This window comes from Leopardus geoffroyi, chromosome B4 (genome assembly GCF_018350155.1).
Source record: "Leopardus geoffroyi isolate Oge1 chromosome B4, O.geoffroyi_Oge1_pat1.0, whole genome shotgun sequence".
Lineage (NCBI taxonomy): Eukaryota > Metazoa > Chordata > Mammalia > Carnivora > Felidae > Leopardus > Leopardus geoffroyi.
Genome location: NC_059341.1, coordinates 88,024,756 through 88,052,179, shown reverse-complemented (window position 1 = coordinate 88,052,179; position 27,424 = coordinate 88,024,756). Strand labels below are relative to the sequence as shown.

The window sequence follows — 27,424 nt, the reverse complement described above, 5'->3', positions numbered from 1 at the left end:
TGGGAATGCAAACTGGTGCAGCCACTGTGCAAAATAGTATGAAGCTTCCTTAAAAAGTTAAAAACGGAACTTCCCTACAATCCAGCAATTGCACTACTGGGTATTTATCCAAAGAATATAAAAATGCTAATTCAAAGGGATACATGCACACCTGTTTATAGCAGCATTATTTATAATAACTAAGATATGGAAGCAACCCAAGTATCCATCAAATGATGGATGGATAAAGAAGATGTGGTGTATAAACTAATTTATCATATATATATCATATATATATCTATCATATATATATCATATCTATATCTATATCATATATCTATATATCTATCTATATATATATATCATGTAATGACATGTATGGAGATAGAGTGTACCATGCTAAGTGAAATAAGTCAGAGAAAGACAAATATTATATGATTTCACTCATGTAGAATCTAAGAAACAAATGAGCAAAGGGAAAATATGAGAGAGACAAACCAAGAAATAGACTCTTAACTGTAGAGAACAAACTGTATGGTACCAGAGGGGAGGTGGGGGGAGGGGGGGTAGATGAAATAGGTAATGGGGATTAAGGAGTTCACATGTTGTAATGAGCACCAGGTGATATATGGAATTGTTGAATTACTACATTGTACCCCTGAAACTAATATAACACTGTATATTAACTAATCAGAATTAAAATAAAAACTTAGAAAAAGAGAAAATGTTGTGTGTGTGTGTGTGTGTGTGTGTGTATCACATACAATGGCACAATTTCAGCCATCTGTAGCAACATGGATGGACCTAGAGGGCATTATTTTAAGTGAAATAAGTCAGACATAGACAAATACCATATGATATCTCTTATTTGTGGAATATAAATAAAAGAAAACAAAACAAAAAAACCACAGCACCAAGCTTATAGATACAGTTAATGGATTGGTGGTCATGAAAGGTGGAGGTTGGCAGTGGGCGAAATGGGTGAAGGGTGTCACAAGGCACAACCTTCCAGTTATAAAATAATTTACTCATTGGGATATTAAATATAGCATGGTGACTATCATTTACAATATTGTATTTCATATTTGAAAGTTGCTAACTGAATAAATCTTAAAAATTCTTACACAAAAAAATTTATGTTAAGTAGATCCTTGTTGTAATTATTTTGCAATGTATATAAATATTGAATCATGTTGTACACCTGAAACTAATGTCAATTATATATCAAAAAAGAATTTAAAATGTTTTTAAAAAGTAGAATATTTTTATATACCTAGAGGATGTTTTCTATGTGTGCAGGTGTGGCACTTTACGTATAAATTTGGAGGTTTTTTTTAAAAACTGTGTGTGTTGTACCTGTCAATGGAAATAGAACAAAATCATACCTGAATCTGAATTTGCTAAGCATTTACTGAACACCTATTTAGTGCCAGTCATTATATTAGGAACTAGACACCAAAGACAAATCTAGTCACAATATTTCTGTTGTATGGAGATCCCAGTTCTTCTGCGCATTGTCTTGTCCCATCTACAATGGAAGTTTGACATATTTTTTCTGACCTACCTCTTCAGGTTATATTCCTCATATTATGAGATACCAGATTAGTTAGGAAATGCCAGTCTTTTGAGAAAATCCATAAGGCAAGCAAGTAAATTATAAAGTTGTCATTCTAAATGATATTAGGATGCATTAACAAAATTTTTTTTAGTGTTTATTTATTTTTGAGAGATAGAGGGTGGGGGGGGGGGGAGAAAGAAAGAGAGAGAGGGAGACACAGAATCTGAAGCAGGCTCCAGGTTCTGAGCTGTCAGCCCACAGCCTGATGCAGGGCTTGAACCCATGCACTGCGAGATCATGACCTGAGCCGAAGTCAGATGCTTAACTGACTGAGACACCCAGGTGCCCCAGATGCATTTTTTTTTAATAAGAACAACAACAGCCATTATTACACTCAAGAATATAACCTCATTCTTTAGTCATACCACATACAGAGAGCTAAGAAACATAGCAGTCAGAAACACATTCTAGAGCTAGTATGCCTAGTGATTTAGTCTAATATATAAGCAAGAAAGTGTTTCTTGGGAAGGGAGTAATATTCTGTTTTTAATTTAACAAGACTTTTGCATGAAAAAAAATTTCTCTGAGACTCCAGACCGTTTCCAAGAGCTGTACTAGTTTTGCCTTAATCACTCACAATGGATGAATTGCCAGGAGCTGTTTGTCTATTTTTACAATGGGTCCTATTTGCCTCGATGAGAAATGGTTGCTGTGTTCTGTTGAGAATGTCTTCAAGGATGGTGTAATGATTAAGAAACTGGTCTCTGGAGTCAGATTACTTGGATTCATTTCCCTAATCTGCCACTTATTAGCTGGTGGCCTTTAACAAGTTACTTAATAGCTGTGTTCCTCAGTTTGCACATCTGTGAGATCGGGACAATAGTATACCCACCACATAGGGTCCCTGTCTGGAATAAATAAGTTAATATTTGTAAAGCACTCAACATAGTTCCTATTTAAGGGTAAGGGCTATATTTACTTGTTAAGTAAAATACATTAAACAATAAAGTTAACAGGTGTATAAAATGAGCCAGCTTTTTCAGAACTCAAACATGAACATTATATTCCAAGTTGTCAATCTGATTAAGCACTAATGTAGAGATATCTCAAGTCTCCCCTTACCGCCTCCATACATATTATACGTGGGCTTTCAAAAGCAAACATTCTTCCAAGGTTGTTCTGTGCACCTATTCTCTTTTGGATTAGCTGCAAACAGATCATGCTGGTAAGGGATCACAAAGAGGAAATATGTGGATTCTAGTGTCTGTGATGGTAACAGGATCTGGGCCATTCCAGTTAGCTACCACAGATGGGCCTCATGGAAACTGTTGTGTTTATCAATTGTAAAGGCACCTTTGCTAGGCTTATGCTGCAGGAGCAGATACAGGTTTTCCTTTACAGCCACTAGACCATGGCTCTTCAGCAACATCTCTTCAGAGACTTATCAGAAGCTACCACATGAAGGTGGCATTTTTTTCCCCCTGAACACTGCAATTATTGTCATTTACTCAACTGGTATTTCTATATCCATTCGTATATTTCAAAGACCGTCTCACCAAAAAAGTTTCCCTTTATGGTCAAAATGTTTTCTTAACCTGAAAGAAATGTTATGCTAGGGTTTATGTGCTAGGTTTGTGGGTTATTCTTTTCTCTTCTTCATGTTAAGGTTTTTGTATTTGTTTGCCTATGGCAATTTAAGATGAAGTTAGCTTGGAGTAGTTGGTACAGCAGTAAAGGACTGCTTTATTGAATCCTGAGCCACTCTTGCCCATTTTGCTGTTAGTAATACAACATTAATGTTCTTACTAAATCACAAAAACAGCAAGTAGAAGCTGATGCTGAAAGTGTTTATAGATATTCAGCAATTAGCAGAAGCTAATAATTCCTATTTATGGAATAACAAATAAAACCTAAGTGATTTTTTTTAACCTCAGTACATTTCCAACAAAATGTGTTATATATAAGTTTCTACTCTTAGAAAATAACAAAAGTTGTGTTAGACCTCATGTGCATAATATACCCTCCTTATAATTTATCCTGACTCTAGCATAACCTTTGAAAATAAAGCAAACTTTGCACAGGAAATTTATAGCTTTGGAAAGGACATAGTATCAGAGAGCCAGAAATACATCCATACTTAATGTCTTATTATAGAATAAGATTTCATATTTTATAATGACAATGGGATACTGAAAATGTTGTTAAGTATACAAACTTATGTTTCTGAAAATATTTATTTCAAGGTACTGTTTATGTTTAAAAGTTAGTATTTATTGTATTCTTATTATAGAATAAGAATAGAGTAAGAATAAGATTATTTCATTTAATCTTCATAGTAGTATGATGAGACAGGGACAATCTCCATGTATAGGAAAGAAAACAGTTTTTTTGTAGTGAAATAACAGCGCCGCACATTTAAGATACTGAAGTCAGAACCAGCCATGGCTGGAGGATGCTCTTAACCCATGTTCTTAACCATTACTTGTAATTACTGCTTGCCTGATTCTCTGAAAGTCTTAAATTTATTATTATTTTTTTAATATCATCAGTAGGTGAACTTTAAATAAACGTAGGACACACCACCTCTTGGCCAACTTTTAATTATTCATGGTCAAGAAAAGAAAAAAAATGAGGGAAATTGAAAATCCCAATGATCACTTTTCAATTTTACTCAAGATTAGAAAGATGCCATTAAAATATTTTTCATTATGGTGCAATAGAAATAACAAAAATATCTAGTAAGCGAACCTCATACTTAAGGGAGTATTAGTGTTTCAAAATAGATCTAGATTTTGTAAGAAGCTTCTTTTGACCTCTTTGTTAAAATGAATCTTCTATCTCAAAGGTAATAGTGTGTGCCATGGCTTTAATTTGATTCTGAGTTCATGACCTTGGATTACAATAGTAACTGATAATATTATAGTCAGTCTTTCACATTACAACCTCAATGTCTCATTTTTATGATGGAAAAGTTGAAGAAGTTAGTACAGAGCTATATCTAGGAACCCTTCCTCAATGCCAGCCTTAAAAATTTATTACCAACTTGATGTGATTTAATGGATTTCAGAAATGTTTTATGCTTCAAAAAATGTTCCCTTTTTTGCAACCACAGTGGCTTAAATTCCCGTATTAAAGAATCATTCATTCGTAGCTTTAAGATTTCAACATTCAGTAGTTGTTTACTAAAATTCAAATTTCCACAGTAAAGATGAGTACTCTATATGAATGAAGATATAATTTATTGTCCATAATAGAACATATTTCCAAGATAAGCTCAACAGAAAGTCGGGACAACAGGTGTAAAGCAGGACTACTCCTCAAACTGGAAAATATATCCCAAGTGTATCCCTACTACTTATTATGTGCTCAATTAATATTAGTCAAATAAATTAATGGAAGAAACAGGTATGCAGTACCTATTTTAGTAGGTTTGAAGTCCCAGAATGAGGATCTCAGTCCCTAGACTATCACTGCTTAGATGCATCTTCCAGAAGTTTTGCTTAATTTTTCTGAACTTCAGTGTTTTCAACTGTAAATTGGAGATAATAGTCATTAATAACAAGGCCTAATAACTGTAAATAGTAAATGGGGATAATCTCAAAGAATAATTCTGAGGGTTACAAGGGAACATAAATGTGCACCAAGTTGTCTATTGATTCCAGCAATTATGATCTGAAAGGTGGAGGCAAAGGAAAGGGTGAGGAAGGTTCCAGGTTTCCATGAGGAGAAGGATCAGCTGTCTTTGGCATTCTAGTCTAGACCAGATAATGGAGTCTGTTGCATTTCACTAAGCAAAAATCAACTCTTTGCCTTCTGAAACACTAGCCTCTAGGGGTGCCTGGTGGTTCAGTCCATTAATTGGTTATTGTTATTTGTTATTTCTACTGTTATTGTTATTTGTTATTTGTCATTTCTACTCTTTAGACTCATGTTTGTGAGATTGAGCCCTACATCAGGCTCCATGCTAGGCGTGGAGCCTGCTTAAGATTCTCTCCCTCCCTCCCTCTGCCTCTTCCTCGTTTGCACACACTTGCTATCTCTTTCAAAAACAAAACAAAACAAACAAACAAACAAACAAACAAACAAAACCAACCTTCTAGCCTCTATATTTGAAAAAAGAAATAGGGGGAGGGGTGAGGCATCCTAAACTACATAGAGTATATAATCAGTATATAAGAAAGAGAGATTGAATTCACATTAGTTATTTTGGAAGTGAATCAATCATTGTGAAATTTGTTTACTTTGTTCCATTATAAGAAATTTGTTGGTATTTCATTTGTAACACCATACCTGATGTCAAGTGAGCATGTAATACTTAGGTGTAGGATAATTGTCACCATGGAATATTTCATGAGAAAATTTTCCTGACAGTGTTAAGCAGCAGTATGGAAATTACTCAAGAGAGAATTGCATTTAAAAAAATTAGGATAATTTCTAACTGAAATGTTAACTGTAATGAGTATGCTGGAATCAACCTTGATGTATCTATTTGGACATTTTCCACATCCCAAGTGGTTAGTCTAATACCAATTAAAGCATCACACATTGCTATTATCTTCTTGCATCATTATTTTCATGAATTAATTTTGTTTTAAAAATCAGACCTTTTCCAAATGAGAATACATTTAAATATCCAAGGTGCAAATTTGAAACCGATGTCAGGACCCATGCATATCTATAATTTCAAATTCTGAAACCACAGAATCATGGGAATAATCCTAAAAAAATTAAAAATGGAGGAACTGACCTTTGGGGTCATCTCATTGTTCCCCTAGCTATTCACAGAGAATCCAAATAGTAGCCCTAGGTGTCCTTCTCCTGAAATTATGTATCACTTTCCTCTTACCTTCATTCATTCATTTTTTCATTTACCCATCCACCCACCCATCCATCATTTCAGTCTTTCATTTGACAAATATTAGGCATTATTTATGTGCCTAGAATGCTGCTTAGCACTGAGGAAACAAAATGTATGCTGAATATCTTTTTTTCTACTATATCATAGCTTAGTGCGAGAAACAGAGATTACTAAATAATCATAATATGATGAGATATGTCTTATAAAAGATGTATGGACAAAGTGCTGACTGGATGAATCACAAAAGGCTTATGAATTATGAAGTGGTAACATTGCTTCTGAGGTTTGAAAGAAGAGATTTCTGGCAAAGGTAAAAATGTATAAAGATAAGGAGATATGAATGGGCATATCAAGTCCTGTGAGTATTAAATAGTTAGTTATGACTAGAGATGAGCCTGTTTGTCTCTGAAGGGATTGGGAAGATGGAGAGATGAGGGTAGGTGGATTGATATGAAGCTCCTATAAATTTCCTCCAGCTTCATCCTTTATAACAAGTGTCTATGGCAAGTCATGACACTGACCCACTTTATGACTGCATTGGCTCTGACCTGTGTGGATAAAATCAAGTACTCGTGATGACCCGAACTCAAAAGTTCTGTTATTTCTCAGGTCATCATTTTAGTCTTCCATTTTCCATTCAGGTAGGGAGAGATCTAGATGTGACAAGGATAAGGGGTTGGTTCTCATTACTCAAATATTCCATTTTTTTTTTCAAAATTGGGAGACATCTTTCTATATTATAACATTATTAATTTTTTCTCGTGCTATTGGTTTTAACTATCCTGAAGTCTCAAATTTATGTAGGAAATGTTTTACTTCTGGTTCATATTACCAAAACCTTCTATTGTCTGATTCTAAATTGTTAGCCACTCCTTCATAGGATTTTTATTATTTATTATTGTTATTCATGTTATACTCTCAAATATTTGAAATTCAAATAGTAGATGTTTGATATCTCTGGAGTAGCTTGGGAAAGAGATTATAAAGCAAACCTTTGCAAGTCTATATCTGTAAAATGTCATGGATCCCATTCAGACTGTTAATGAGGATTACACAGTTGATCAGCAGAGAATAACAAAGCTGGCTTGTGAATGCCTATGGGTGGCTAGACCTATACATTGGTTAAATGACCTGGCCCCATTTATCAACATTAAATTGTGTACAATTTAGGTTCATGCTTTAGCAAAATCACAAATTACCGTAGACATGGCTGTTCAGGAAAGATCATGAATATTAAATCTTTGAACTGTGATTGAATATTACTACATAATACTATTTGCATAGTTCTCTTACCCTTTTATGTTAAAACGATGGTGTACTAATTTCTATATACTTTCTCCCTTTACTTTAATGAACTTTTTAATTAAGTTTGTGCAGAACGCTTCTCAAAATATTCACAAGAAATTCTTGCTATTTTTGTATCAATTTCTCGTAAAAGCTTTTTCATTTTAGGTCCCATTTATGAGTATCTTTCTGAAATTAAAAAAAATGTTCTACGAGTTCGTGATCCTCTAGGAGAGATGCAAACCTATCTCCATTGTGAACTTTTATGGACGTAAAAGAAGTTATTGTCTCACTGTCCCTTTATGTTTGTTGAAATGTTCCCTTTCTCCCAGGTTTGCTTCCTGTAATAATCTGTTGAACAGTGGAGTACCTGACATGTGTTTGTTCCTTAGGCAAACGTGTAAAACTCTTCAAGTTCGAATGGAGAAGTAGAAAGAGAAGGTTTCTGCTGTGCCTGATGACAATTTTTGATTTTTCCACACTCAAAAATATTCTGGCTCCACGTTGGAGCACTAGTGTGGTGAATCCTAGTGTTGGTCGGATTCTAAGGAAGGGACAGAAGTTTCGTTGAGGAGTAAAGATTCAAAACATCTCCCGAAATGAGCTCTCGTCTTGATTTATTTCTCACAGAGCAGGTGTGTACACTGTGTTGCAGGATTAACTGTAACCTAATCTTTCTTATAGTTACCATTAGCATTCCAGATGCTCCTGATTTCAGGGTGAAAGATGAACTTGGTATAGCTTTAGGGATCAGAAAGCAATGAAGTGTCTCAGTATTCAGTAAAGAAAGGCATTGAACTATCTCCTATAGAAATAAGGAGGGGGCATCGCTCTTTGAACTATTATGAGGCCCACCAATTAAACAACCCTGCCACAAGGAGGTGAACCTAATATTGTCACCTACAGTGGCCCTGCCATTGACATTGTTTTTCCAAGCATAGGAAATGGATAATAAAAACTTTGGGTGTACTAGTGGACCTCTGTCAGTGTTCAACCTGCCTGTTAATGTAGAAGTTAACAGGAAAAGTACTGAGCCCAAATGAAGATAATATTCTTACTTAATGGTCCAATCCTTACATAAATTGCTCTATAATTGAATCAGCTATGTCAAATTAGCATCTAAGCTATTAGAAGTAGCTAAAGATTCATATTTTAATCAACTTTGAGATTTTGAAACTTCTGATATGTGACTATTATTCTTAAAAAAAAAAGAAACCCCGGGAAGAATATAACTGAGGAAAAAGAAGGGAAGAGGCAAAAGCACCCGACATATTAAACATCACTGACTATATTACCCTGTTTGTCAGAAAATACATTCTAGGTTTGGAAGTTACAGACAGCAATTTTTTTTCCAAGATCTGCCACATATGGTAGGATAATTTCTAATGTAATATTAGCTGGGGAGGAGGGCGAATGTGCTACTTCACGCATGGTACCGGCTTGGTACACGTTGCACCAAGTTCTTCTCCAGGTGACAACAACATCTTCTTTACTCAGACAGGTATCTCAAGGAAAGAGCCATTTGTATTTATAACTCAAACCATCCAGGAAGCTCAGAGAAAATGTTGTTCTTGGTAATCTCTAGGCTATCAAGTTTTAGCCCTTCTCCCCTACCCACTTCTCTTAAATTCACCTTTTGAGCACAATTTGTACTGTGTACCTTCTGCCAGCCCTCATATGCAGTGAAGCTGAAACTCTTGAGAAGTGAGATTCTTGAACAGATTTAAAATTTTAAAGTAAGGCTTTATGTCAGAAAGTGGATAAAAACTATCAATTCAAATGACTCCTTCATAAATTAGAGGTGAGTCTAAAAAACGAACCCAGTATCAAATTTAGCAGGTAAAGTACCTTCCGATTGAGTTCATAATCTCCACTGTCTCTAAAAATGCGGGAACTCTGCTGGTATATGGAATATTTTTTTAAGTCTATTCAGATTTCCGTCAAGTATTCAAAATAATTGTTTTCCTCTTTTAAGGACTTTTGAATGGTTCTGAGAGAAAAATAACTGGATCCCATTATCCTGTTGTCTTTCAGAATTATCTTCATTTTGGGGGTCATTTTCCACCTGGAATAAATACAAGTTGTGTACAGGAGCCAGGAGAAGGAAAGTCTTAAATTTCCTTGATGTCCCAGAGGAATTTATTAACTATCCAAAGAGAAATCAGGCAATGTTTTGTTTTGCTAGCAGTGAATGTCATCCAGGCAGTATCAGTCGACCTGCTTCTGAGGAGATGAATGTGCATAAATGGCAGTGCAAACAGTCATCTGCTTTCATGAGTCACGTAGAAGAGTTCATGGCAGGCGCGCTGTACAGCTTTCAAAGTTCCAAGAAATAGGGCAGGTCCATCTGTTCCAAAGATTCATTTCCAGTCAAGATCTTCATTTACACAGCATAGGAAGTTGAAAGCCAGTGACAGATGTTGTGTTTGTGGTAAAAGCTTACTAGTTCTGCATTCTAATATAATGAATAGGCTTCTTAGAAAAATGAACTCTACACAGTGGTTGTACCACCAGTGAATTTAGGTAATCAGAATAAAGCTTAATCCCATTTGGAATCAGTGCTTCTTAAGAAAAGTCTTAGTAGTTTGGGGATAGAAGGGAATTAGAAGCTCACTTAGTCCGACAGACTGAGCTGACAGATACAAGCCCTGGAGATTCTGAGATTTTTAAGTGGCTTGTCCAGTGTTCTAAGACTAGCAGGTAGTAACACTAGTATAAAACTTTTATCAGAATAAGGCCATGTCTCCTCAGTTATGTTTGGTGCTTTGCTTCTCTCCAGAAGTCTGGTTAGATTATATGCCATCTTCTTCTTCCACACTGGTACCCACGTGTGTTATACCTAAATATATCCAGCTAGCTAGGGCAGTGCTCTGTGCTGTCTGCAATGACTCCCAAACATCCAAAGCTGTTAGATTTTTTGAGAATTTATAGGACAGATAACAAAGTCATTTAGTAGAAATACTGACCCTAGCTGAACTATTATACAGATGGCTTTTGGTGCCTCAAATGTTAAATGTTCAGGACAAGCCAGCACCAGACATTCTTAGGAGGGAAAATTAAACTGTGGCATGAAAATCCAATAGTTTTCATGGCTATAGGAATCACATCCATTGCCAAGAAAGTAAAATACAGCCTTAGTTTTTTTTTTATAGGTGGGTATAATTATAAAGATGATTCATATGTCATTGCCTTATAGTGCCTCATCAATACCTAAAAGCTGTCTGTTCAGCTTGCTCTTGAATGATTATCCTAGACAGACAGGTGTCTTTCATTTTGTAATACCTAAGTATATAAGGTGCTTTAAGATAGGACAAGTGCATTCATGTACAGTTATGACCAGTTCAATGGCAGCTTTTCTCTAGTTTAAATGAGAAAACCTGCTTCTGCGGAGTGATGATGTTTTAATTGCACATTCTGTACACAAAAAGTAAGGGAAGAGCTTAATTCATGTACTTGTAAGAGCTACATTAAAAAAATACATTTGCAGTGAAGCAGCAATGATGTTCCACGCAAGGGAAAGTTCATTCAAATCAGCTTTTAGGATTATAAAGGTATCTAGCTTTCCATTTACTCTTATCAAATAAGTTACATTTATTTATCGTAATGTGAGTTTGACATGGTGCCTATTGTGATGTTATTTAAGTAGCTGTATTATGAAGACTGGACATGTGCTCCATTTAAACCTGCCACCTCCTTTTGGAAATATCGCCACATATTTCTTTCTTACTTACTAAATATTTGTTCTGTATGCAAAGTCTCATGCAAAAGACAAAGTAAGAATAAAAAAGAATGGAATTATGTGTCTATTAAGACTAGTGATGTATGATCAGAAATAATCAGGAACAAAAACTAGGAATTCATTGCATTCAGATACCTAGAAGTGTGTGTGTGTGTGTGTGTGTGTGTGTGTGTGTGTGTGTGAATAATAGTTACCATTTACATAGAGTTTATTATGTCCCTAGCATTGTTCTAAGCACTTGGCCTATTATTTGCTCCTCAGATCATACAACCTTATGATATAGGTCCCTGTTTTACTCAAGGTCACACACTGAGTTATCAGAAGAACTAAGCACTGAACCTAGGAAGCACAGCCTCAGGTACATTCTTTTAAACCGCTCCTCTGTATCATCTCATCTGAAAAGATAGTCTCACTCCCAAAGCAGGCTAAAAGGCCATGTTCCCCTCTTTATATGACTTTTATGATTAGAAGAATATGAAATGAATAATTGCAAGATCAGTTTCTAGAAGACACGGAAAATTAACTTGAAATCAATACTTACAGAGAAATAAGCAGTATTGCCCCCTCCAATAGTTATCCTATGTATCATCTTTTGTGTCGTGTTTGGGAATTATGACTACTGCCACCTGTTATAATTTAAAAAGCATTTACCTGGAGACTTTCAAGGGATTGTCTTATTTAAGCACAATAGGAAATGTATGAAGCCTGATGATAATACAATTCTCGTATTACATTCCGGGAGACTAAGGCTCAGGGAATTCAAATAACTTCTTCAGCCCCAAAATGTGAGAAATTGCTAAGGCAGAGATCTGAACCTAGGCTGTGTGCCCACTGAGCCCACACTTTGTCATGCCTGTCACCATAGTGTGTCTCCCCCTGACAATGCAGGCACAGGCTTGAGTGGGAAAAAAAAAAAAGGAATTACAGACTCCATGAATATAATTATTTTAAGAACTTTATAAAATCATCTTTTACACAGGGGACAGGATAGATTCTTGAATTTCCTTTTTAGCCTTTTAATTTATCTTGAAGATAGGCAGAGGATACTTCATAATGTTCAAAACATAAAATAGAAACAGTATAAAATAGTTGACTTCACTTAATTTCACACTTAACTAATGTTATATATGCTATTACCTGGTTTTATTTTCTCTAATTGGTGAACAGATTTAAAGGATGTGATTTTAGCATACATTTTTGAGAAACCTAATCAGTATTCTATAATAGATTTGTTAGGTTGGGGGAGATAAATGGATGGGTTAAAAAGGGGGTAATTCTTAAAGAATTAATTTGTTTAATGTTAGTAGGTGAGTTTCATCCTGGTGGATCATTATCAAGATAGCTTTGTGCTTGTGACTAGAAAAACTGCCGTTATTATTATTATTAGCCTTTTGCATGTGTTCAACTGTTAAGTAGTTTCTCTTGCTGAATTGGCTGGTGTGCAGCACGCACAAATAAGACCTACATAAAAAGAAACAGCTTTGTGAAACAATGCCTTTGGAAAGCAAATTCACTGAGGTAGTGATTAAAGCCTATAAAGCTCAAGGCACAACTATAATGACTGTAGGACCATTTCACTCCCTCATGCAGTATTTTATATCTATTGCCCTCAGAACCAAAAGACAGTGCATTCATGGTAGCAAATGCTATTTCCTATCCTGTAAGGATGGTTTTATAACAACCTCCTGCTTTTAGTTACTGGTAACTTGCTGAAAATCTTCTTGACCAGCTAAAACATTTTACTGAAAATCTTCTTGACCACCTAAAACTTTTTACTCTTTGGCCTCTTCCAAAAGATACAGCTTGAGTGAAAAGAGAGCAATATTTGAGTTCTGAAAATAAGGCGATGCTTGATGTAGTGTATTAAAAATTAATTTTAAATGAAAGCAACATTTTTAAATGTTAGATTGCATAAATATTGCTTAAACAACCCTTGCATATCAGGAAGTTCTAGTTTATAGTCTACAAAGGGTAGAATGGCACTTGTTTCCCAACTAGTCCGCCAGAACTTTGACTTGAGTAACTTGCACTTGTTTAAGAAGCACATTAAATTGTGAAGGGTTGACTTGTTTGTGTGTTACATTTTAGACAGTCTCATTTTTAAGTACTATTGGGTCTTGCGTATTAGGCAATTAAAATTGATAATGCACCTATATTCAAAATCATCTTTATGTTTTTAAATCTTTGGTTTTGCCATTTCATTTGGTACAATCTGGAGGGTGTCAAGGAGGGTGCTGATACATGCTCACACAGGTTCATATTTATATTACGTTGAAAAGGACAATTAGCCTTTGTTTGAGTTCTGTAGGAATTCTCTAATTTGACTGAATGTCTATTAATGTGACCCTTTCATTGTGCTTTTAGTGCATTAAAAAAAAAAAAAAACAAACTTTCATTGTACTACTCCAGAGTTGGCAAAGCTAGGTGGTTTCTTCCTTTCTTTCTCACTCACTCTTACTTTCTTTGCTTTTTGGGTGGGGGGGGGGGGAGGAAGGAGAGAGGTGGTGGAGAGAGAGAGAATCCCAAGCGGGCTTCATGCCCATCATGGAGCTGATGTGAGGCTGGATCTCACAACCATGTGATTATGACCTGAACTGAGATCAAGAGTTGAATGCTCAACTGACTGAACCATCCAGGTGCTCAGAGCTAGGTGTTTTCATAGACATTATACTATTTGATCTGCACAGCAACCTTTTTACATAGGGGAAAACTGAGGGGCCCAGAGGTAGCATGACACATCCACTGTGACTGCTATTATTGCCACACTGACCTTACTGTAGAACTCCACAGGCCAAATCACAATTTTTGGATCAGAGTAATCTACAAAAATTAAATCTATAATTTTTTTTAAATATTTATTTTTGAGAGTGAAAGAGACAGAGTGTGAGCAGGGGAAGGGCAGAGAGAGAGGGAGACACAGAATCTCAAGCAGGCTCCAGGCTCAGAGCCCAATGGCAGGGCTCGAACCCATGAGCTGTGAGATCATGACCTGAGCTGAAGTTAGATACTTAACCGATTGAGCCACCCAGACACCCCTACAAAGACTGAATCTAAAACAGTCCACTTAAGCCCTATCTTCATCTCATAAAATGTGCTAGGACATTTTTAGGATTAATAACATAGGAGCATTGTGTAAAACTGGGGTGAGAAAAAATTGTTTTAATCAGGTTTCAGTCTATGCTTATTTAGATCATTCTTTTAGTTGCGTTTAAATTTTCATTTTCTAGCAATTATTTTAGCTGATAGAAACAATAAAAATGTATATTTATGATATTCTTAGGATATGGATTGTATATATATATATATGCACACACAATATATATATACATATATGTCTATGTGTACACATATATGTTTACTGAGATGGAGGAAAAATTTGTTCCAGGTACATAGACCTTTGGTGTTGTACTGTAAAGTTGAGTGTCTATTTTTAAAAGAATGTGAAAATAAAGCTTTAATATATAAATAGTTGAGAGAATCACTCCCCAGCTTTATATAACCTAGTAGGTTAAAATGCTTAGCTTGGAATGAAGATAGAAGAATGCATTTACCATACCCATGAAGAGATTACTTGTAACCAGGGCTTGAAATGATGTAGGAGGTCAGGCCACTTGCTCTCATGGATTCACCGCACCATGTCCCTCCAGATGCCTGTGCTGAATCTCTGCTGAGGCTAACCTTTTGGTTTCCTCTCAGTCCCTCTCTTTCTCAATTCCTCTCTTTTCCTGGCACTAGTTTGGAAATATAATCCCTTGTTATGCTTTATAATTCTTCCTACTAAGAGGAGAATCTTCAGAAAAGGCAAGTGGCAATCTTGCTCAGGCAATGGCAATCAAAGACTCTGGTAAATCAGTGTTTATCAAGAGAGTCTGTCATGAAGTTTCTGTGTTTTTCACAATGATCGGTTATCTCTCCATTAATGTCTGTAGAGACATTTATATTTACTTTCCATGTTGTTCTTAACACTAACACTCAAATTGGGAGCTATTCACAGAACTTTTGTAAAGTGACCAACTAAGTGGAAGACAAACTGATCATGAGATTGCTGCTCTACCTAAGATAGCCCCTGCTCCCAGCATCTCTAGATGTCAGCAGGCCCTTTCTGTGTTTGTATCCTTTCATCCTCAGTTCAGTTCCTTCCATAGTTCCTCTGTGCATGGGAGCATGTAGTTTTAAATATGTAAGCAGATGCTCCTTCCTTGGGAAAGACAGCTGACCAGAGAGACACAAATAAGATGACTGCCTCTATGCAGAAAATACTTTTTTGAATTTTATATCTTCTTTTTGTAGTGTAATTGGAGACTAGCCATGGTAGAGCCATCGCTAGATTATTTTGCTTACTGTTTCTCTTTTTCATAGTTGCTCAAAAAAACAACAAAACAAAAAAAAGCTTTTCTATAAATGTCTTATGAAAGGATGAGTAATTATGTAATTTAATGGAATAAAAGCAAAGTATCCACAGTAATTTCCAGGGATTCACTTTTTGTTATAACTATTGCTTAAAAAGAACAATTATGAAACTCTAAGTACCTTGGTATTAGAGTGTGCCTGGAAGTTCACTGACACAGCAGAAATCTGTCTCTTTCTCTATGTCCATCTATCATCCACATCTATGCGTATATAGAAAGATAGAGGTATCAGGAATTCTAGATGTTTATTATGTTGTGAAAAGCCAGTGTGGATCTCCCTCAGTAATATTTATAACAGCATTCATACAACTCTAATCAAATTTTTGAGAATTTTTGACACCTTTAAAACTTGGTAAAACAGGTGCGTAATCATTGTTTTTCTCCCCAGGTGTTCCTTTTCTCCTCATTAAAGAGTTAATTTTTCTGAAACATAATTGAGTCAAATAAACACCCATGTTTTAAACTATTTTAAGAATGGATCTTATGGAGACAAGGCCCAAGGACTGTATGTGGTCTGATTGTACTCCTGTGAACAAAGGCCTTTCTTTACTGAGGCCTAGCATAATGTGTTTATGATCTCTGGATTATGTCTTCCAAGAAGACATATGAAGACATATGAAGATCCCAGAATCATTCTTTGGACTTGAGATGGGTAACAAGACCAGTTAAGATCTTCCTGGTCACAGTTGCAGTCATTTGAATAGTTGTGCAAGTGGCTCTAAAAATATTGTGAGATGATAAATAGAAATGATGTATTTTTATAAGGTGGCAACACCTGAGTGTGGTAGCCTTTAAAATTTTAACATTTTATTTGATAAAGTAAATACCACCATTTTGAGTTCTCTATTAATTTCTAATACTAACTTGTGTTTGGAGTTTTAAGATTATAGCCTTGTTATAAAATGATTATATTTTCTTCTTCCTTTGTAGGTAACCCATTAACCAAGGATAAATCAATCAAGTGATCCTCAAGCCTGATTACATTCAACATATGCACAGAAACTTAATTCCTGAGGTGATCTTGAAGGGAGATTTTTATACCGCTCACAAGAGGCACTCCAGAGCTATATTTCCAAGGGATTTCATGGCTCATAATCAGCCTCTTCTTGAAACCAAGACTTTAAAAAAGTCTGACATGAACTTCTATGCCATGAAGATGTCAGATTTGAACTGTGTTCAACTCGTAAAATTGCACTTGCTAAAAAAATTTGAAGTTCCCATCTGAAGAGTTGGTGTTTCCAGGTGATGTCAGAGACACTCACCGTTTGGGTTTTTGGCTTCAAATATGACTGCTTTTCTTGTTTCTGAAAGTTTGCCAAGTGCACCAGCCTTCTGCCATGGATGTGTTCCTGGGTCCGGTCCTGTGTTCACTGGCTAGTGGGAATGCACCCAGCTTTATTGATATTTCCTTTGCAAACTTCTCCTTTGGCATGGTGTAGACTGAGACGATTTTATTTGTATCCTAATCTTGGAGCTCTGAAAGCCTACATGTTTTAACATCTTAAAGTTGCTTTTGTTAAAGGAATGGAAATATATATCCATTGATAATAATTATTGTTGGCAAGTAATAGTTATCTGAATACATCAATCATATAAGAATGTATAGACAAGCTGACATGTTTCCCCAAGGCTAACATTCTACTGCAGCTCTCTGTCAGTCAAATAGGTAATAGTTAGAACTGAATTTCCATTTTCATTATATACTATTTTGTACTTCTAGAGTACTCTCCCTTTCAGTTTTTCTTTTTTAAGTGGGCTTTTTCTTTCATGTTTGTGTTTACTTTTTTCCTTCACAGAAATCAGCAGTGAGCAGTCAAATATGTAGGTAGCCTTCAGTTTCAAAAAATTGCCAGGGATGCATGTGGATATCTGATTTCTTAGCTTGAGTGTTACTCACTTAGATTTCTTCTAGTAATTTTTTTTTTAACTATACTTTCTATCATTTTAATAGACTGCCCCTTGCTCGCTCCCAATGACTGTTTGAATGCTTATATATTTGTTCAGTCTGTTAATAGAATTACTCATTTTCCTTGGTATCAAATTTATAAATATTTGCTTATAGTTGTCCCATTCAAACAATTTCTTAGGTCAGTTTCTGTCCACATTTTTGTAGTCATTTTAACATTTCTGTTTTTCAGTTCTACAGGAAAGTCTTACAAATATTTATAAAGGCCTTAAACATGTATGTACTTTTTTCCTAAGTTATTACAGAATGTATAATTTTATACTACATTTGTTTCATTTGTTATGTGAAGGAAGAATTGAAATCTCATAGCCATTCTGTAATTGGGATGTAAAGGGAAAGACTTCTTTGCTTAGTCATCTTAGACTAATAGGAAGATACTTCAGAAACTGTCCTATTAGAAGTTCCATTATGTTAGAGAAGATATGAACATCTTTCATATTTTTAAAACTCACTGACATGGCCAACTAGTTATATGTTGGCTTCCCTGATGGGGGCTGACATACCTTGGAGAATTTTGGACTGTTAGTTGGTAACAAATTTCAAAGACCAATACATTTCCCAGAATGTCTCTGGGCATAAAAATCAAAAGTGTAAAATCTGTTCAAAATTAAATTTGTAAAGTACACTTTTGGCACTGAATCAAAAAGGACACTGCCCCACAAATCCATGGAATGAAATGACTTCTTCCCTCCCTTTTAATTATACATAAAATGAATTAGATGGTTCTGAGTGGATTTTACAATAGTTCAAGACTGTATGAAATCAGAAAGAAAGAACAGTTGTGCTGGAGTTTTTGCACCAATTATAATATCATTAATTTCTTTGGAACAGAGTTAGAAAACTATTTTATCTTGGAAATTATGAATTCGTCCTAGGTTTGTTTGAAATTGTAGATCATGCTTCTCGTTTTTTTAAATGCGTCCTTTAAAACAACACTGGAAATTCTGTATTATATACAAGTGTGACACATGCATATCAATAGAAAAAAATAAATGGAATTTCAATTATACTAACTAGATTATCCCCCATAGATTAATGTTGTGACTATTCAGAAAAGGTAAATAAAATTGGGATATAAAATGGACTCTCTTTCATGAGTTACATTTGGAGAATCTGTTTTCTGATTCTGTTTTATTTAAAAAAAACTTTTTTTAATGTTTATTGTTGAGAGGGGGAGGGGCAGAATCTGAGCAGGCTCCAGGTTCTGAGCTGTCAGTACAGAGCCTGATGTGGGGACTGTACTCATGAACCATTATTAGATCATGACCTGAGCCGAAGTCAAACGCTTAACCCACTGAGCCACCCAGACTCCCCTTGAGTGTTTTATTTTAAAAGTCCTTCTGTTACTGTTCAGGAAAACCTCTGAATTAATGGGGAAGCTGACATAAAATTTTCAACCTCCTTTTGATAAAAACCTATGGCAAATCTTGGTTCCAATAATTGATTTGCTTCTTTGCTAGGAAACAAATGAAAGAGATACATTTACACTTGTGCTACTTGCCCACATCTTGAGTATGAGCACAACTGCTGTATGTTTGCTAGTAATACGCAAAGTTGTTATTATACAAATTATTAAATAGGCTGTTTATCCTTTGAAATACATTACATATGGAAATATTGATGAAAATATCAGATATGGTTATAACTCAGCTTTTAAATTTTTAAAAAAGCAATTTTTAATAATAGTTTAAAATTCAAAAGCAAGAAAGAACAGAGAACCTCTGCGTACCCTTTCCCCACTGTCCTCCAGTGATACAATCTTACAAAATAAGGAAACTAGCATGGGTATAATACCATTAAGTCAAATACAGACCTTATTTAGATTTTACCAGTTTCACATGCACAGTGTGTGTATATTTGTTTGTGTGTGTGAGGGGGTGGGGGAGAGAGATACTATCCTTTTCAATTAACTTGGCAAACGTTCACTGTAGTGTGGGGTAGAGTCTAAGAATATGGTCAATGAGTAACTGATTTTTAATAACTTTTCCAAATTCTCTGTTTTTAGAATAACATCCTTTAGCTGTGTTTTTCTTTACTTTTATACACCCTTGTTGCCTTAACATAATGGAAACTTCCAGTTTTATTACCAGGCCGTACCACGTGTGATTTCAAATTTAGTTTTGACTTAAATGGGTAGGAGGAGAACTGAGAGTCTGTATCTAAGGTTGAAATAAAAAGGGAGTTGATCCTGTTTTTTCATTGCCCTCAGCAAGTCCTGTTCTATCACACAATGCTGTACAGTTGGGTTGTGACTTTTGGTAACACACAATAGCTGATAGCACAGTGATTAAATGGATGAATCTTTTCTCAATTCATAGGTGATATATCCATCTGAAAGAGCCATATATGCAAAAATATCAAATAGTATTTTTCATCATCCTGCCCTTTCTCATTTCGACTTACTTTGAAGTGGGGAGAATTAGAATGATGGCAGACACTTCACTAGGAGAAACAGAAAAAATAGAGAAATAGTACACTGGCAGCTTCCTGCTCCCCTTACCCACACAGAGAACTCCACGTGGTACTATTTTTATCAAGGTAAGGCCTATGTGTAATAGAATGCTCTTGAAAAAGAGTAGAGGTAGCAGATTTCTTCTTCCTTGTTTTTATTTGCACTGTGTAAAGCTGTGAAAAGTAGCATAGACATTACAAGTATCTGGCATTTAACTGACAGTTACTAAATTCCTACTAGATCCAAATGTATCTGGCTAGATTACATTTTGGGGTTACCTGGGGTTTAGCCTTTAAAACACTTTTAAAATCAGTACACTAGGTAGTTTTTTCAATGTTCTCCATATGCATGGCACTATGCTAACCTTTGAGAAAGTGAGCACCCAAAAGACTTTTAAGTATTTCACATTTGTTTTTATTTTTTCATATGTTTTCAAAGTATTGCAAATTACTAAATAGGTACTATGTCCTAAATGTTTTTCTGGAAATTCTATTATGCAGAGTGACCAAACAGTATTTATTTATTTACTCACTTACTTATTTATGAACTTTATTCTAGAAGTTAGGTGAGGAGGACAGTGCATGTCCAAAGTGGTGTTTTATAGATTTTAGCAAAAATGTGACTGAGAATCTTGAGAGATTGTGGACTTGAAGAGAAATGACAGAGGAGTAAAAAAAATCCAGGTAGAGGGAATGAGGGCCTGAACTTGGACTATTATTACACTGAGAAGAATGTGAAACAGTGGATATCAATCCTGGTTGCAATTTAAATTACTTGAGGATACTAACAATGACCCATGTCTGACCCTACTCTCCGATATTCTCTTACTTGGGCTCAGGCTTTAATATTAGGCCATTTTTTTAAAGCTCCCCAGGTAATTCTAATGAGCACTCAGGGTCAAGAACCACTAATGAAGGGTTTTGCCCAAGGTGGGAGCGATGAGTTGGATGACATGATTGCATGAGTGAAAGAGACACTTGGAAAGGGACTCTGGAATGTCCCCTTCCCCTACTAAGATGGGATAGTTGAGATTCAGTTACGTATGACAGAAAAACCTGGGGAAAAGCAGGCTGAGTGGCTAGTAGAGACAATGAGTTAAATTTTTTAAGCCTATGGAGTTTAAAGCGCCAATGAAACATTCAGAAAATTCATGTCAGATAAGAACGGAACAGGTTTTATTGGATTTGTAATTATAGATTGTTGTTGGTCTTGGTAAGAGCAGTTTCAATGAAGTGTCTATTGTAGAAGTGAGCTTTCAGTGGGTTGGAGAGTGAATGAGAGATTTGAAAGTAGAAGTAGCACACACAGACTTCTCTTTCAGTGGGAAATGAAAAGGCAAAGTGGGGTAATGTTTATGGAGAGGAGGTAGAATTCAAAAAGTGCATTTTTTTTAAACGTGGAAGAGATAAATTTGTGTTTATATATTCTGCAAAAGAAGGAGGGAAGATAGTGTGTTATGAAAGAGGTGTTATGGAAGAGGTGTGTTATGAAACTAGAACTGGGGGAGCTTGAGTGGCTCAGTTAAGTGACCAACTCTTGGTTTTGCCTCAGGTCATGATCTCAGGGTTCATGGGCTTGAGCCCCACCCCCTCCGTCAGCGCAGAGCCCGGTTGTGATTCTCTCTCTCCCTCTCTCTTCTCCTTCCCTGCTCTCTTGTACGCTTTCTCTCAAAATAAATAAACATTAAAAAAAATCCTAGAACTGAAAATACAAAGGAATTGAAGGCAGGAGTGTCCATATCTAGATGGAAATAAAGTCATAATGTGTAAGGAATAAACAGATCCAAATTCCAAAGAAAATCTACTGGCGTGAACACTAAAGAAGCAATTGGTGCTTAGGTCTTTGGTGACCCCCCCATAAAACAGTGTCACTAGTATGGTAGACCCTGAGTCAAGTAACTTGGGTTGACTAGTACAAGGGTATCAATTTATACCCAGGCTACTGAGACTTTAGTTAATGACTCTAAGATCATAAATATATAAGAAATAAATTACCTAAGTGGCAATACTCTTATTTATAATGTGAAAATATGTAATGTCACAGGATTGCTGTGAAGATTCAATGAGTTAATATATGCAAAGTGCAGCATCTAGTGCATAGTATTTAACTAAATGGTGGTGCTTCATTTTTGAAAGAGGTCAGTTCTGTTCACCCTGCAGTCAGTGTAAAAGTTGTGTTGATAGCATATAATATCATATCATATATGATATGAAAAATTCGGGGGCCTGCTGGTATATGGGCAGATGTAGAGGCATTATATTTAAGCCCCTTTTTTCAAAACTTGTGTGGCTGCAAAGAAGGTTAAAGAATAACTTGTGGCAGAACAAGCAGAAATATATCTATTTTTTGACATGGACCAGAAACATTCACAGGCTGACTGAAAAAGAAGTAGAGAAGGAGGAATTGATAAAAGAAGATTTACCAATTTATTACCAATTTATTGGTAATAGGTTGGGAATATCAAAGGGACGGTTTAGTGTGAGAAGAATCTGTGTTTCTGCTGTTAGATAAATGAACAAAAATGAGTGAAGCTATTTAAAAGTGCGGTTAAGAGAAATAATGCCTAGGGGCCTCTGGGCTGAGGGAACAGCGGCACATGCAGGTCTCAAATAGATGAGATTTATCTGCTGAGTAAAACAAGATACAGAGTTCGGTTTGAAATCAAGGGGAAGAGAAAATATTTGAAGCAAACTTTGGTGTTTTTAGATCCTCAGAGCTCACAAGACAATAATGTCAAAATATAGGGCACCTAATTGGTAGAGATATGTGATTTTCCTTTAGTATAATGCAGTCTGGACAACGAACAGGTGAAAATAAATAGTTGGGATCATCTTTGGATGAACATAGTCCAAGGTCTAAAAAAAGGCTAGCATCACTTGAGTACTTACTCTGTGACAAGAGTTCTAGGAACTTTATTACTTAAGTTAATATTATTTGAGATACATATTGTTGTTACTACCATTTTGTAATAAGAGAACTGGGGCACGGAGAGGTTAAACAGTTTCCCTAGTGTCACAGTAAGTGGCAAAGCCAGGATTTTAACCTGTGTAGTAGTAAATAGCAGGTTGTCAGTTTACATGCTATTGGAGTATATGATAGGGCTAGAGGAAGACCCCAGAGGGCAAGTAAAATAAAAGGGAATGATGTTTATAAATTTAGAGAGGAGCAAAGAAACTAGATTTGAAACTGGAGAGCAGTTTTATTAGACATAAGGAATAAGGAGAGATCCATTATTTAACAAATCATTTTGTGCTCTTGTGTGCCAAGAATCGTGTTAGAAGCAATGAATACAATATAAGTATGGTTGGCCCTTGAACAACACAGGTTTGAACTGTGTGGGTCCACTTTTACATGGACTTTTTTAAAGTAAAGTACTAGAAATATATTTTCTCTTCCTTTGATTTTCATAACATTTACTTTTCTCTAGTTTTATTTTAGGAATATGGTATGTAATACATATATCGTACAAAATATGTGTTAATTGACTATGTTATTGATAAGACTTCTGATCAACAATAGGCTATTAGTAGTTAAGTTTTAGGAGAGTCCAAAGTTATACAGGAGACTTCAGGTCTAAGCTGGTGACAAAGACATTGAACTCACTTCCTCCATGGACACACCAAATATACACCTACTTATACAGCAATTCCTCCTGAAGAAAAGCTGAAGCCTGACTGAACAGCTTTTGCACAACAGAAGACAGAGAGACCATGTACAAAATAGGAAGAGAGACAGAGACCCAGTAACAAAAGGAACCGCCACCCCCAATGCTGCGAACTGCAGTGTGGAGGGATAGTATTGATGGACACGAGCAGATTCATTTACCCTGGGGCTCACAAAAAAAGGCCATGGCTTAAAAGGGCAATCAAAATATAAAGGAACGAGCCCTAGAATCCTGACAAATGGCAGGGTAACAGCTGGTACCCACTTCAGGTCAGCGAGGCTGGCAAGAACCATGGTTTACGTTCTCACCCCACCTTGATAGTAGGATCCAGGTACCATAACTGCCCTGCTGCCTTAGCAAGCCTCAGGCCCCTAGTACATAACAACCCTACAGGCTCTAGGGGCATAAGAAAAAAAAACATATTTTAAAGGAGCAACTACAATATAAAAGATGCAGCACTAGAACTCCACCAAATGGAAGGGGAAAGCTGCTGAAACTCTCTTCAGGTCAGAAACCTATAACAGATGAACAAAAAAATAGGGAGTAAGAATGCCAAGCATAACACTATCGAAATTCATCAATCACAAGGAAAGGGAAAAAGAGAAGGAACAAAGAACAACAAAACAACCAGAAACAATTAACAAAATGGTAATAGGTACATACCTATCAATAGCTACTTTAAATGTAAATGGTCTAAATATTCCAATCAAAAGACATAGGGTGGCAGAATGAATAAAAAAAAAAAATAACAAGACCCATCTATATGCTGGATTCACTTCAGACCTATAGACACATACAGAATGAAAGTGAAAGGATGAAAAAAGATACTCCATGCAAATGAAACAAACAAACAAACAAACAAACACAGAATAGCAATACCTAAAACAGACAATAATTAACTAGTAGGGGACTTTAACACCCCACTTACATAAATAGATACATCATCCAGGCAGAAAATAAGCAAACATATGAATGACATATTAGGCCAGATATACTTAACAGATATATACAGAACATTCCATCAAAAAACAATAGAACACACATTCTTTCCAAGTGCACATGGAATATTCTCTAGGACAAAGTACGTGTTAGGCCAGAAAACAAGTGTCAATAAATTAAAGAGGACTTAAATAATATCAAGCATCTTTCCCAACCATAACAGTATGAAACAAGAAATCAATTACATGAAAAAAAAAAAACTGGAAAAAACACAATCACATAAAGGCTAAGCAATATGCTACTAAACAACCAACAGGTCAATGAAAAACTCAGAGAGGAAATAAAAAATACCTGAGACACATGAAAATGAAACACAATGGTCCAAAGTGTTTGAGATGTAGCAAAAGTAGTTCTAACAGGGAAATTTATAGCAATACATGCCTACTTCAAGAAATAAGAAAAATTAAAAAAAAACAAAAAAACCCCAAAAATATCAAATAAGCAATTTAACCTCACATCTAAAGGAACCAGAAGAAGAAGAAGAAAAAAAAAAGAAAACCCAACATTAGTATAAAGAAGGAAATAATAAAGATCAGAATGGAAATGAATAAAAACAGAGACAAAAACATAAGAGAAAAGATCAATGAAACCAAGTGCTAATTCTATGAAAGGATAAAATTGACAGTCAATCTTCTCAAGAAAAAAGAGAGAATCCAAACATTTAAAATCAGAAATGAATGGGGTAGCTAGGTGGCTCAGTTGGTTAAGCGTTTGACTTTGGCCAGGTCACGATCTCACAGTTTGTGAGTTCGAGCCTTGCATCCAGCTCTATGCTGACAGCTCAGAGCCTGGAACCTGCTTCAGATTCTGTGTCTTCTCCTTTCTCTGCCCCTCCCATGCTCATGTTCTCTGTCTCTTAATAATAGTAAATAAACGTTAAAATTTTTTAAAAATAAATAAAATCAGAAATAAAAGAGGGAAAATAACATATGATGCCACAGAAACATAAAGAATTATGAGACTACTATGAAAAATTATATGCCAGATAGCTTGGCAAACTAGAAGAAATGGATAGATTCCTAGAAACATACAATCTTCCAAAAATAAATTGGAAGAAATAGAAAACTTAAACAGAATGACTACTAGTAACAAAATTGAATTGGTAATCAATAAAATACTAAAATAAAAAATAGAAGACTGAGACCAGATGGCATCATACATGAATTCTACCAACATCTAAAGAAGACCTATTCTTCTTCTAAAGTTAAGACCTATTCTCAACTATTCCAAAAAATAAAGGATGAACGAAAGCTTCCAAATACATTCTATGCATCCGGCATTACCCTGATACCAAAACCAGATAAAGAAAGAAAGAAAGACAGAAAGACAGAAAGACATAAAGGGAGGAAGGGAGAAGGAAGAAAGAAAGAAAATTACAGACCAATATCCCTAATGACCACAGATGCAAAACTCCTCAACGAAATGTTAGCAAACCTAGTTTAACAATGCATTAAACAATCAAGTGGAATATATTCTGGGGATGCAAAGATGTTTCAGTATTTGAAAATCAATCAATGTGATGGCACCACATTAACAAAATGAAGGATAAAAATTATAGGATCATCTCAAGAGATGCAGAAAAAGCATTTGACAAAATTCAAACATCCATTAATGATAAAAATTCTCAACAAGTGGGTTTAGAGGGAATATACCTCAACATAATATAGGCCTTATATGACAAACCCATAGATAACCTCATACTCAATGATGAAAACCTGAGAGAGATTTCTCTAAGATCAAGAACAAGACAGGAAAGTCCACTCTCACCACTTTTATTGAATATAGTATTGGAAGTCTGACCCACAGCAATCAGACAAGAAAAGTATATAAAAGACATCCAAACTGGTAAGGTAAAAGTAAAACTGTCACTATTTGCAGATGACATGATACTGTACAGAGAAAACTCTAAAGACTCTACCAAAAACTATTGAAAGTACTAATGAATTTGATAAAGTTGCAGGATACAAAATTAATATACATAAATTTGTTGCATTTCTATACACTAATAACGAAGTAGCAGAAAAAGAAATTAAGAAAGAATTCCATTTACAATTACCACCATCAACAACAAAAATACCTAAGAATCAACCAAAGACGTGAAATACCTGTACTCTGAAAACTATAAAACATTGATGAAAAAACTGAAGGCAACACAAACAAATGCAAATATCTAATATGTTCATGCACCAGAAGAATTAATACTGTTAAAATGTTCATACTACCCAAAGCTATCTACAGATTCATGCAATCCCCATCAAAATAGCAACATTTTTCACAGAACTAGAACAAATAATACCAAAATTTGTATGGAACCACAAAAAACCTCAAATAGCCAAAGCAATTTTGAGAAAGAAAAAAAAAAACTGGATATATCACAATCTCAGATTATAAGATTTACTACAAAACTATAATTAGCAAAACAGTATGGTACTGGTACAAACATAGACACATAGATCAACAGAACAGAAGAGTTCAGAAATAAACCCATTCTTCTATGGTCGGTTAATCTATAACAA

General features: G+C 35.4%; 1 protein-coding gene across 4 annotated transcripts in view; it reads left to right on the top strand.

Annotated features, from left to right (window-relative positions):
- TAFA2 (TAFA chemokine like family member 2) overlaps positions 1-18,877 on the top strand; it is a 495,541-nt gene extending 476,664 nt beyond the window's left edge. For 3 of the 4 annotated variants that reach the window (XM_045467008.1, XM_045467007.1, XM_045467009.1), the window contains exon 5: positions 16,758-18,877. In XM_045467008.1, the coding sequence (XP_045322964.1) occupies positions 16,758-16,769 (12 nt within the window). In that variant the 3' untranslated portion in view covers positions 16,770-18,877. Of the gene's footprint in view, positions 1-8,071; positions 8,315-16,757 lie in introns of all 4 variants that reach the window. The other variant, XR_006709583.1, reaches the window with a different exon arrangement.
- Positions 18,878-27,424: the final 8,547 nt, after the last annotated feature.